Source organism: Meriones unguiculatus, chromosome 1 (genome assembly GCF_030254825.1).
Source record: "Meriones unguiculatus strain TT.TT164.6M chromosome 1, Bangor_MerUng_6.1, whole genome shotgun sequence".
NCBI classification, from domain to species: domain Eukaryota; kingdom Metazoa; phylum Chordata; class Mammalia; order Rodentia; family Muridae; genus Meriones; species Meriones unguiculatus.
In genome coordinates this window covers 14,819,116-14,832,213 of record NC_083349.1, presented here as the reverse complement: position 1 = coordinate 14,832,213, position 13,098 = coordinate 14,819,116, and the positions used below count along the sequence as shown (strand labels likewise).

At 41.8% G+C, this 13,098-nt stretch overlaps 1 protein-coding gene across 2 annotated transcripts in view; it reads left to right on the top strand.

Moving 5' to 3' along the window:
• Window positions 1-13,098, top strand: part of C1H10orf143 (chromosome 1 C10orf143 homolog) — a 31,181-nt gene extending 18,083 nt beyond the window's left edge. The window contains exons 2-5 of one of the 2 annotated variants that reach the window (XR_009591334.1): window positions 3,411-3,572; window positions 3,664-3,726; window positions 10,670-10,794; window positions 12,643-13,098. Coding sequence is in view for 1 of the 2 variants with exons in the window: in XM_060381569.1 (XP_060237552.1) it covers window positions 3,411-3,572; window positions 3,664-3,726; window positions 12,643-12,672 (255 nt within the window). In the remaining variant the exon portion in view is untranslated. The remainder of the gene's footprint in view (window positions 1-3,410; window positions 3,573-3,663; window positions 3,727-10,669; window positions 10,795-12,642) is intronic. The other variant, XM_060381569.1, reaches the window with a different exon arrangement.

The following is a 13,098-nucleotide window of genomic DNA, read 5'->3' as shown; positions in this document are numbered from 1 at the left end:
CCACTTAAGACTTTAATTAAAAAAACAAACAACCTTATCCCCGACTCCAAAAAAAATTCTCTAAGCCAGATAAGATAGTGAACACCTATAATCCCACCCTAGGTAGCTTCAACTCCCTGTGGCCCTTGCTTCAGGGGCTCTACTGGCACCTGCAGGCATGTGGTACACATAAACTCACACAGGCATACACATGGACATATGAATAAATACATTAAAAGAAAAAGAAAAACCCAAAGCAAGTACTTTTTTTGCTTCCTGTTTTAGTTTAGTTGTTTGCTTGTTTTAATTTTTAATTTACTCTTCTCTCACATATCCAAGAGCAGTTTCCCCTCTCAGCCTCTCCCCCTCCCCCATCTTCTTTCTTTGTTTTCGGAAAAGGGCAGGCCTCCCATGAATATCATGGCATATCAAGTTGCTGTACCACTAGGCACCTCCCCTCATACTAAGGCTGGAAGAGGTAACCCAGTTAGGAGGGAAAGGGTTCCCAAAGCAGGCAAAAAAGTCAAAGACAGCCCCTGCTCCCACTATTAGGAGTCCCACAAGAAGACAATGCTACACAGCTGTAACATATATGCAGACGACCTACGTCAGTCCCATGCATGTTCCCTGGTTGTCAGTTCAGTCTCTGTGAGGCCCTATGAACCCAGGTTGGTTGATTCTGTGGGTTTTCTTGTGGTGTCCTTGACCCCTCTGACTCCTATAATCATTTCCTCCCCCTCTTCCATAGGATTCCCCAAGCTCCGCCTAATATTTGGCTGTGGCCTCTGCATCTGTTCCCATCAGTTGCTGAGTGAAGCCTCTCTGATGACAATTGGGCTAGACACCAATCTATTAGTATAGCAGAATATCATTAGGGATCATATCATTGCCTCTTTGTTGTTGTTGTTGCCAGTCCTGTTTGGTTCTATCCTAGGTCTCTGGATTATCTAGCCTCTGGGTCCTGGTCCTCCAGAGATGTCAGGGGTGGGCTCCCTCTCGTGGCATGGCTCTCAAGTTGGACCAGTCATTGGTTGGTCACTCCCACAATTTCTGTACCACCTTTACCCCAGCACATCTTGTAGGCAGGACAAATTGTAGTTGAAGGTTTTGTGGCTGGGTTGGTGTTCAATCCTGGTTTTCGGCAAGAATGTGTTTTTGTTTTGAAATAAATGGGCTTACATTTCAAATGATGTTTAGTAACTCTGGAGGTAATTGTGCCATTGTTTTCCTCATGAGGACTAACATGAACGGTGTTCTTGGATCTCCTAGCATTGAGCCTGTCTTTCATTTCCTTCCTCGTCATAGTGTGTGCTTTCCTTAATGTGATGGTAGAGATCCTGTCTCCTTATAAACTTGACAGGGTGTGGAATTAGACAAACCTCCCAGGCACACCTGTGAGGGGTTGTTTAGATTAGGTTAGCCCCTGGTGTGCCTGTGGTAAATCTAGTACTCAATCCCATGTACTGTGGTGAAATGTCTCCTCATTGAATAAGCTTATTATGTTTCCAAAAAACCCAGGCCTGAGCCATCTAAACCCTTTGACATCAGACATGAAACTACAGCATTTGGAGTTTCCTCTGTAGGTTTCCATCTTGCTTTCATCCAGGAGTTCCTCACTAGGTCCATATTCCTTCCTTTTCACAATGCCGCCAGTCCTGATAAGACCTGACAGGCTAGGGTCACATGGAAGGGGAGGTCCTTCTCCCCTTATCAGTAGTCTGGGGGAGGGGCATGGGAGGAGACAAGGGAGGGGGCTACATACAAAGTGAATAAACTGTAATTAATATAAAGATAAATAAAAATTTAAAAAGACTAAGATCTCCTTAGCAGGGTGGGGTATTTCTGGGAATTCCTAAATGCTTGCTGGAATGGTTTTCTTATCAGGAAAGGATCTGGCCTGTAATCTGCCCTGAGAGCCAGGTGACACTCCTTACAAGACCTGGGGTTACCCAGATCATGGGTGGAGGGGATTTTTAAGGCTTCGATGAGAAAAAAGGAGTCCACCATCATAGACCGAGCACAAATAAATGTCTTTGCAGGTGTCAGACTTTAACCTAATCCAGCAAAAAACCCCCCATCTTTTTTTTTTTTTTTTTTTTTTTTTTTTTGTGCTGCACCATTATGGCCTCTAACCATCTGGAACTATAAACTCAAATAAACTCTTTTCTGTGAGTTGCCATAATTGTAGTGTTTATATTGTTAGTATTTATTTGAAAATGATGCCACTCACACAACATATTATGAAAGATTTATTGGAGGTGAAAAGATAGAGAGGAAAAGGAAGAGAGAGACATGGTGGGGCCCCCAGAAAAGAAAGGGAAAGGAAGAGAGCACAAGAGCAAGAGAAACAAAGTGGCGGGTTGGTCCTTTTATAGCTTGTGCAGGCGCAGCTGAACTGCGTCTGCCACACACCTGGTGGGTGACACATGATGACATCATAGGTTCCTAGGCAACCCAGAAGCAGGCTGCCTAAATACTATCTTATATAGCAATAGAAAAACAACTAATACAGATGGTAATGACTAAAACTTACTATATAGGTTTGAAACTTTCAATGAATAAATTTTAAGAGCTACTAGGAATTATTAAATAAATGATACTATAGATAATAAACACAGCTGGGGAAACTCAATCTTGGCAAGGAACAGTGGTTTACAACTGAGTGTAGGTGTTGGAGAGCAGCGAACCATACTAGGAAATGTTTTCTTACTTGGGAGGTGTCCAGAAATAGGCCTTTCTGGGTGGCCACCACAGGGACGTTCTGGCCCTGGCCTGAGGGTGATTTGGTGAGTGTTTACAGAGTTCCCCCTGACTCTGTCCCCTAGAACAGGATTGGTCTAGGGGTGTGTCTTGGGGTATTAGGACATGATACTTCTCAAGTGTGGAAGGCCTGACTACCTTTGTAATTAACCTTCTTTAGTTCGTGTGGATGGGAAAACCAGATGTTAACTCTCCCCAAGATTACCTGGTTACGGGCTGTGTGTGCAGACTGAGATCAATAAAAGTAATTTGTTCTTCCGTGCCAGTAAGAGAATTATTCACAAGTGAGCCATGCGTCCTGCAGTAAGAAAGAATGCAACTCGATGCTAAGCAAGATGTGTTGAGGCATATAAGTAGTTCCCTGAACAGAATTTATAGGTTTGGTACATTTTCAATAAACCAGTCACAATAGTTTATTATAAGAGTTTCAGCCAAAATTGTTTAAAATGACTATTTTAAATCTATCAAGCCAAGTAACTACAGACAGCGCTTGAGCTAACAAGGTTAAATGTAAGTGATGGCTGTTAGTCCTGAAAGTCATCTCCACACATGGTCTATAAAGTTTTCCAGCTTCACAGGGGTCTGTAGTTGGAGCTGAAGTTTTCTGAAAGTAAATTCAGTCAGTGCTGGATGTTGTCTGAGGTTATCTAAAGTGAAATTTTGTGTTTCAGAAACGGGCGTGCAGGAGGTCAGAAGCTGGTGGGCATGAGTGCACTGGCCACATGCTAAGCACCTGTGCCCTGGTGTCCTGGAGTACAGAGGACCAGGAGCCACGGTCACGAGGCCCACCTGCACCACGACCAGACTGTAGCCAGGAGAGTCTGAGCTCAGTGGTATGTTCCCCTTGCCACCAGACCCACTGTGAGCCCATTGAGTTCATCCAATAGATCGCTGATGCACCGATGCCTGTGATTCGTTTACCAGACGCTGCACAACGGTGGAAGGAGTTCGGCCCAGCCTTGCCTGAGATGTCTTGCGGGGGAATCTGTAAGTGTGTTTTGTGACCTCACTGACACATAAATGATAGAGTTCTTAAACATCAGATCTGTAAAACAGTCAATAAAATCTACAGTTACATGCATAAAGAATGAGATGTGTTAGAAAAACTAAAGGTTAGTTTGAGGTATTTTTTAGCATTCTGTTGAGGAAAAAAATGTTTCAGCTTCATTTTCAGAAACAAAAATTATAAATCAATTTAAAATTCCCACTGAAAACCAGTTTTTGTATATGTGTGAAGGTGTTGATAACTAGAAAGCAACCTTGAGGAAAAGAAGTTGACCCTTTACTTGGCTAAAATACAGAACTTGAAAGTCATCTAAATTTAAATTTAAATCATTTCAATTATCTCAACAGGAATCAGGATTGGGTTTTTCCTCATCTGCTTAAAGTTTTCTAGTGTGTGTCTATAAACTTTAACATAAATGGTAGATTTCTGAAGGAAACAGTGTTCGCATCATCAGTTCAAAGTAAAGGGGAGGTCAAAGACCGCCAGTCAATTCTCAGCCTCTGCTGTAGGGTAGAATATCATAAAGTATATATTAGCATAATAATGCCTTTGTTATTAATTTTGAACTTACTCTAAGAACAAGTTAATATGTTTTTGATAACCTCTGTAATTCTTGGGTTTTTTATTTTAAATTTGAAACCTCAATATTGTAATAAAATAGAACTGTAGTTAAATTCCACATAGAAACCAGGAGAGTAAGCATGTGTCTGAGTATGAGTGTCGGAGATTGGCCCCTGAAGATCTTCAGAGAAGTGAATTGCTGTTCCTGATGAGCAAGAGATTGGTCCGTAACTTACAAGCATCTTCAGCTGACACAGGTCTGCCTACTACAATGACAGGCATCATTTTTGCACCTAGACAGACCTGGCACCTTGGTAGCTTCCATTCACATGAACCAGAGTTGCTGAAGTCATCGGAGCAATACAAAAGCAAACTTCATTTCCGTGCTTTCTCCATGGAGGCGTGTTTTGCTACTCCCTGTTGTCTGTCTGCAGAGCATCATGCTGCATGTGCACCGTAGTTCTGAACAGTGGTAGAATTCAAGATGCAGTCATTTGGATTTAGTATATTTAGGTTGGGTCCCGTGGCTTCCAAGTATATCCTAGGATGCAGATAAGTCATACTTTGCTTGAGCATTGTCCCTGACTGAGGTCAACTCACCTCTCTGCCTGTGACTGGTGGGTTCTCTTTCTTGTCCCCACCCCCATATTCATGGAATATAGTCTCCTCCTGTCTGTCTGAGGCACATTTGGAAGTTGTGTGAATTCTTAACAGTCTAAGAGCTTGTGTTCCGGCATGAATGGCTTAAAGGAGAAAAAATTAGCTCAAGTACCTGATTGGATCATTTTGGCTAATATTCTGTTTGAACAACAGTACCTGTTTGCTTAGGGTTTTCTGTTTCTTTGTAGTTCCCCACGCTTGCTTCCTTTACTTTCATAGGAAATGAATCTATGAACAGAAAACCTACATTGATATGTAAATATCATATTTTTGGTTAATGCTCAATATTCTTTTCATCTAAATTTCAGAAACTGACTTTAAAAAATCAGTTTCCTTTTATTTGTAGTTATTCTCAATAAAATTTTACTCAGGCTTGGGCGGTTTAATATTTACACCCACTATTTCTAAAAGTCTTATGTAAATAAAGATTGAAATGTGAATTTGAAAAGTCACACCTCCTGATATTTGAACAGACTATGCTGCATATATCTTCTTTTTCTAATAATACGGCTAGTTTCTCTCCTAAGCTTTTAAAATAATAAGACACTTACTATTTTTATATTCTAAAACATCAAAAGGTTCAGTGTTAAATAAAAAGCAAATAGTGTTTTTAGAGATGCAGGGTCCCAGGGAGCAGCACTTAGGAGCAAATCACCGGTGGGCAGCGACTGTAAACTTTGGAGGACTTTATTAAACCCAGGCTCATCCATAGCTGCTTGCTGCATGCACAGTGCTTCCCCGCCCGCTCACTGCTCCTCACCTGACTCAGGATGGCTCCCCTGTCTGACGGAAGCGGAGTCTATATCAGTGTAGTACGTGGATTCCCTAAGAGCAGCCTCACGAGTGCCTCACAGCTTGTTTAGTGGCTTTCCCCGAAAGCTGCTGTAGAACCCGAGCCTCTCCCGTGTTTCCGTAATGCACTAAGCCAACTCGTACTACCTGCTCCGAATCCTAGGCGGAGCAAAGCTGTCTCTGTGTCTCTGAGCTCCCTGCTCTTTAACTGTCTTTTATCTGTTTATTTGCAGGTGTATATATTTGTATGTGTGCTTGCCTGAGTATAGACACACATGTGTGTTTGGACATGTGTGGAAACTCAAATTTGACCTGGGGTATTTTTTCATGATCCCTTTCCACTTATTCATTGAGGCAAGGCCTCCCACTGAAAATGGAGCCCACTAATTCTGGCTATTCTAGCTGGCCAGTTTGCCCCAGGGATCTCCTGTCTCTGCCTTCCATGTACTGGGATTATGGATGGGCCTCCTTGACTGCTCATCTTTTCCATGGTCTCAAGGAAGGGTTACAAAGGGGAAGTTATAAGAGAGAGATTCATGATGTGGGTGGGGTTATAAGGGAGAGGCATTAAGTGGGGGTTATGAGGGAGATCCATGACCAAGCTGATTTTGGACATTGTCTTATTAATTAATATTACCAAATTTCTCTCCTCCTTCCCTCCCCTCCTCTCTCATCTAAGTGAAAATAATAAATCTCTATACTACTGTTCATCATGTGTTGACATAGAAATCTGATAGGGGTTAGTGGTGTGTGTGATGTCTGTACATCATATATGATATATGTACATGTAATGAATGAGTGTAATATATGCATGTATGTGGTATATTTGGTATATATCGATGTGTTTGTATGTCGAATGCATATTCATTATATTTATGTATGTGTCTGTGCTTATGAATGTGTGGTGTGTGTGGAATGCATTATATATATCATACGCATGCATGTATGTGTGTGTGTGTATGTGGTATGTGCATCTGTAATGCATAGGTGTGTGTGGTATATATTTGTGTGTGTGCTATATGTGTGCAGAATGCATGACTATGGTGTATTTGTGTAATGCATGAATATGGTATATGTGGGTTTAATACATGGGTGTAGTGTGTGTGTGTGTGTGTGTGTGTGTGTGTGTGTGTGTAAGCATGCATTCTTGTGTGACAAGTTATGCAGAGATAGAGTTTAGGGGTGTTTAGGAGGTGTTTAGTGTAACCTGCAGCTGGCTTGGAGCCCCTAAACAGACAGCAAGAGACAATGTTTGACATTTCTGTTTTTAGTATAGCCCCTTTTTGTACTTCTCTTATGTGTATGAGTGTTCTGTCTGCGTGTCTGTGTACACTACATACAGTACTTACGGGGGCCATAAGAGGACACCAGAGTCCTGAAACTGGAGTTACAGACAGTTTGAGCCACTTTGTAGGTGCTTGGAATCCACCTGGGTCCTCTGGAGGAACAGCCAGTGCTTTTAACCACTGAAGCATCTCTTCAGCACCCTCTGTACTTTTTCCTGCAAACGAATGACCCTTAAAACACTTGGGTTCTTTAACTCTGCAGGTTGCTGATAGTTTTTTCCTATTTCTGTGTCCTCTTTGAGTGCTATGCAGAAGCAGGACTGTCTAGGTGGCAGCCATTCCTCCCTTTTTTTGTGCCACAAAGAAATGGTGTCACACTTGGTGTGTCAGTCTGAAGGTCAGGCTGCACGAGAGGACAGAAATGAGATGTTGGTTCTGACAGTAGATAGACTGGGGTACAGCACTTTACCCTGTATGTTTCAGAGACAACCTATTCTGTCAGCCTTTTATATTCATGTCCTGAGAATAGAAAGTCCTGTGTCTTAGGTGTGTCAGTAGAGGTAAACGATTGGACAGCATGCCTCTGGTCTGGGAGAAGGGGTCAAGCTCTACATTTGACTAACTTGTGGTCTACAGGCAGCGCGCCAGTACCACAAGCCGCACTAATGGTGCTGCAGCTGCCTCACTCCCTCTGAGAAGAGCAGCAATGGTGCCCTGCTGCTCTGGACTTCATTCATAATGCAAGAAGAATCTTGGTTAAGATCTCAGCTGGTTCATTTATGCTGTGAGGGGGAAAAAGATGGCCAAGGAAAGAGCCCAGGCTGAGCTGGAGTAGACCAATGGCAGTTCTCAAATGTCACTCTGACAGCACCTGGCCATTCATGTTTTCTCTGGAATATAGTAACCAGATGACAACTAAAATTGTAGTTGTGTTATTTGGACCATTTCAAGGTTCTAAGGGTACTAGGGGTTTGGAGTGACTAAAATGAAAACAAGCGATCATTGCATTTCATTGTTAGATCTAGGCCCTGTTCATAATGAATTCAGAGCTGTGTGTGATGGCTTATGCCTTTAATAATACTCCTTAGTGCTCAGTAGTTTGAGCCAAAGAGGATTGTGGTGAATTGGAGTCCATGGAACCATAGGAGTTCCAGGCCAGCTAGGACTGTATAGCAAGACTCTGATTAAAAAAAAAAAACAAAAAACAAAAAACCAAAATAGCAGCAACAATAACAACAACAACAACAACAAAAAACAACTAATTACTTAATCTCATGAACCATGGACAGAATTTATCCTGTTAAAAGTTGAGCATAATACTTCGTGGAAGTGTTCCCATTGTTAAAGAAGAAGACAGGGACACTTGCTGCAGCTGTTCCTTGTAGGTTTAGATTTTTTACCAAACCCTTTATTTAGGGTTCTTAAGCACCTTTACCTCCTTTCCAACCTCCTACAACTGTAGGTAGGAGATTAGTAGAGAAAAGGGCTGTAGTCCTCTTTTATCCATTTTCTGCTAATTAGGATTGATGGATTGTTATCGGATTACCAGACTCACTCGTCAGCATACTAGCAGTCCAGGTCCAAAGACCAACACCAAGCAGCAACACGAAGTCAGCAAAAGCCACTAGACTCAGTTGGATTGCCCAGAGAAGCTCTATGGAATGTTTCTCTCTACAAAGTTAAGTGTGGAAGCATGAAAGATCAGCGTAGCAATATTGATCCAAAAATCGATGTCTCACTGTATGTGGGCCTCTATATATGTCCTCTCCTTAGAGTTCACCCACGGATGTTCTCAGCTGGTCAAAGTCATGCCCCTACCACATGAGATCTCACAGCAAAACATCACATGCCCTTTCACAAGCCAACCAGGGCAAAACACATGCTCACCTTGCAGCAGAACATCTGACAAAACTGAATCCAGAAATTTCCACTTCAGTTCCCGCTCTATGTTTGAGTTTCCAGCTGGCAAAGTAAGACAAGAACAAAGAAGCAATGAGTAGAAGAATTGACGAGGAAAAATAGAAACACTTAAAGTGTTGTTTCTAAATTATATAGCTGTCTACATAAAATATCCAAGAAAGCCTACAGATAAACTACTAAGCAAGATGGCTGAGTACGTGACTAGGCAAAACCATAGCGTATGTTCACTAATAATAATCTAGAAAGTAAGTCCCATTTATGTTCTTCCTACTTATGCAGGTGTTTACTGTCAACTATTCTTTGTGGATTTCATTATTTTAGTAGGTCCGACACAGGGCATTATCTATGTTGGTTTGTCTAAGAATGTCTTAATCTCTAAATCAGTTTTGAAAGATAGTTTTGTTGGAACTAGAGTTCTTGATTGATAAGTTTGCCCTGAGGAAGCTCTAGGAAGGTATCTAGCAGCGAGCACAGCTAAAAGCCACTGGGCACGAGTCCATTTCCATCCCAGTATTAGATGCAAATAAGAACTTGAGGCCTGTGAGATGGGTCAGTGGTTAGGGTGCTTGCTGTCAATCCTGATGACCTGATTTCCATCCCCAAGACCCACATAGGAGAGAGAGAGAACCAAGTCCTCAAAGTTGTCCTCTGATTTCCATATATATGTTGTGGCTTGTGCATATTTCTATACAACATACACACAAAATAAACAAATATCATCCTTCAAAACAGTCTGTCTTGCTTAGTGAGAAAAGACTGGAATTTTGGTTTATTTTCCATTGTAGCTTTAGATTCCCTATGGTCTTACCAACAGAAGCAGGCTTTCTATTCATCTGTGGTGAGACATATTGCCAGAAACAACGAGACCTGCTCTTTGCCCTTGACTTCACCAAAGCTTAGACCCAGGGAGCAAACCATCCCTATCAGACATGATTTTGGTTTTGGGTGTATGTTATCTCTGAGTCCCAGAACCTCAGGGCTTCAGCCCCTTCCCACCCCAGTCTATCATGTGTAGATCAGGCCTCTCTTCGGTGTCACTGTGTGCCTTGTAACCTAAAAGACAAAGACAAAGTGGGCAAAGTGTGAAAAACTGGGGGGGCAAAACTGGACATGATAACACCTACCCATAATTAAAGCACTGGGGTTGTGGAGACAGAAGGGCCAGGAGTTTAAGAGCAGCCTTGGCTACATTGGAGTTGGAGGCCAGGTTGGTTTACATAAAACCCTGTTTCAAAAAAGCAAAAATATTTAAAAGAAGGAAAAAGAAATCAGGAATGAGTTGTGGTAAGTGGGGATTTAGGGATGGAACAAGTGAGGTCTAAATGGGCAGTTTCTGAGGACTGCAGGTCACTGTGCTCATCTTGATGTGACCTGTCTTGGTCCTGAGTCTCTATGTTCCACATTCAGCCTATCTTCCAAGTGTAAGCAGGTGCAGAACTGAGCTATCTCAATGAGTACCTTTTTAATTCAAAAGAAAACCAATTTGTTTTGCAAGCTTTGTGGTGGTGATGGCGTAATTAGAATGGAATTGATTAAGGAGTGTTTACCCAGTCTCACCCCCAGATCCTAGACTTTCCTTTAGGGGAAGCTCTGCCTACTTCAGTATCTTCCCAAACTTCCCTGACCTAGTCCCATACCACACAGGAGCCTAAGGGGGAAGAGTCCTGTGGAGAAATTGGGGACATGCTGCATTCTTTTTCTGTAGAACTGTTGTCCTGGACTATGAAAGACCTTGAGGACCACAGGACCTTATTTCTAAATGGATACTTCTCCTGCTCATCATTCTTCCAGGATTGTGGGACCATGACCTGTGTTTTCTTCCGTAATAGTGTATGTTCTAATATGATGATCTTCTATGATCCTGGATGCTCTTATAGGATATTCTTCTGTGGTGTTGTATGTGTTTGTATGACTTTAGATTTTCTTTTATGATCGTGTATATTTATATATGAAATTTAAAAATTCTGTGATTTCATGTTTGGGTATGTTCTTATATGTTTACCTGCGATCTTGTATATTCTTATATGTGCTTATATGATTGTGTGTTCTTATATGATATTCTTTTATGATCTTACATGATATTGATCTATGATCTTGTATAGTCTGTGCTCTTCTGGCTTTATTTATAATGCTGTATGTTCTATGGTGTTCTGAGATTTTTCTATGTCTTGTGTGTTCTTATGTGTGCTTACATGATTATCTTTTATGATGATGCATATTCTTATATAATATTCTTATATGGATGGTCTTTTGTGGTTTTTAAATTTGCTTATATTATGATCTTCCATGTTCTTATGATGATATTAGATGTTCTTCTATGATCTTTTATCTTGTGTGTTCTTAAATGATGATCATCTGTGATCTTGTGTGTTATATGTTTGTACATGTTCTTTATATCATGGTTTCATAAATTTTCACATGTCCTCACAATGCTCTCACATGTTCTGAGTAAACTCTCCTCTTTTCTCCATCATGGTATGTAGTGTTCTCTTGAGCTCCAGAGCTTGAGCTTCCAGACAGATACTTTAATTTTGCCTGTGTCCCACATGCACACCAGCCTCCTATTGTCACTGGTTCTAGATCATTCTGACCTCAACGTTGTTTTCATCATCTAAGATGCTTTCTATCTCATAAGGTAGACACACAAGTGCTTATCCTGGCATTCATGCCACTTTTTTCTCATGGCCCAGGTGAACCACAGAGCCACCAGTATAAAATGGGTACACGGCCACCTGTCAGTCTTCTCCAGGCAAGGCCTAAATCTCTCCCCCTGGCAGCACCTGCTTTCTGGAGAATGATGAGACCCTTGACTGGATGGTCATCTCCTCATTTCCTGGCCACACAAACATTTGTAGGCCTCAGCTCCCTCAGTGAATCCATTAGAGTCCTGGGTGGGCCTTGTAGGCAGGGATGCCCAGTCTTCCTTTGCTTGTGGCCAAGAGTCCTTTGAGGGGACCTCTTAGTACAGTGCCTGGCCAGCTGTCATCCCCAGTCATCTGACTCTGCCATCTTCTTCTGTGGGGCCATGAGAGGCCTGCTCTATGAGGATGGGTAAAGTGCCCTGGTGGGGACCATTATGATCCTGGGCTACTTCCAGATGGCCTCGTGAGGTCAAGCCACACTGCTATTGTTTTGAATCCTGATTTAGTGTTTTGACAGCACATTTAAAATTTTTATTTTACCATTAGCTGAATGATGTTTTCATTCTTTTTCTTCAATAAAGTATATAATATTTGTTTAGAATGTTATTTGGAATAAGTACCTTAGTTACAGTATAACGCATTTTAATACGTCTATAAATTATGACTTAGAAGTCATTATTTACAAGTGCAAGCTGGTCCAGGTGTCATATTCCTGTAATCCCACTACTTGAAAGGTGACACACAATAGCTAGCCCAGTGTGTGTTTTTATATCCCTCTCTCCTATTGATATACTAATTTCTTTGAGACAGGGTTTCACTCTGATGTCCAGGCTGTACTATAGCTACTTATTATGTAGCACAGACTGGCAGTGGTCCTGTGATAGCTTCACATGGCTGGGATTACAGGCATGTGCCACCACACCCACCTTAGCCCAGTTCCTATAAATGGTGTTCTCTGTGTTAGTGAATATGTAACTGAAGCCCGTTAATGAGTATGGAGCAAATTAATACTCACAGTGTTCTTTCACCATTGCAGGGCCATTTTAACCATACCGGAAATCATTAGAAGATGCAAATGGGAAGATGGAAGATTCCAGTTCTGAATCCTTGTGTGATTGATGGCCAGTGCAAATCCCTTACAGCTGGCCTGGGTGCCCATGTGTTCAGATGGCAGCCAGGGCTCCCTGCAGGGGCTGTTTGCCTCTCAGGTAATCCCACTCTCCTCTGCAGAAGGCCAGGAACATCCTAAGTATGTTGGCTCATTGCAGCCTATTGTCTAATGTCCTCTGCTGGACAGGAAATTTTCTAGAAGTCAACAAATTTTGTGTCAGACTTCCTAGATGTTCCAGAGCCTCATAACTCATGTAATCAAAAGGCTCAGCCAGAGATCTCACTGCCTGTAGACTTTGGGGTTGTTTCTGGACATAACCAGGGCTGCTCACACACTCTTTTTAATTAAAAGACTTATTTCTATATTTAAAATGCTCTATAA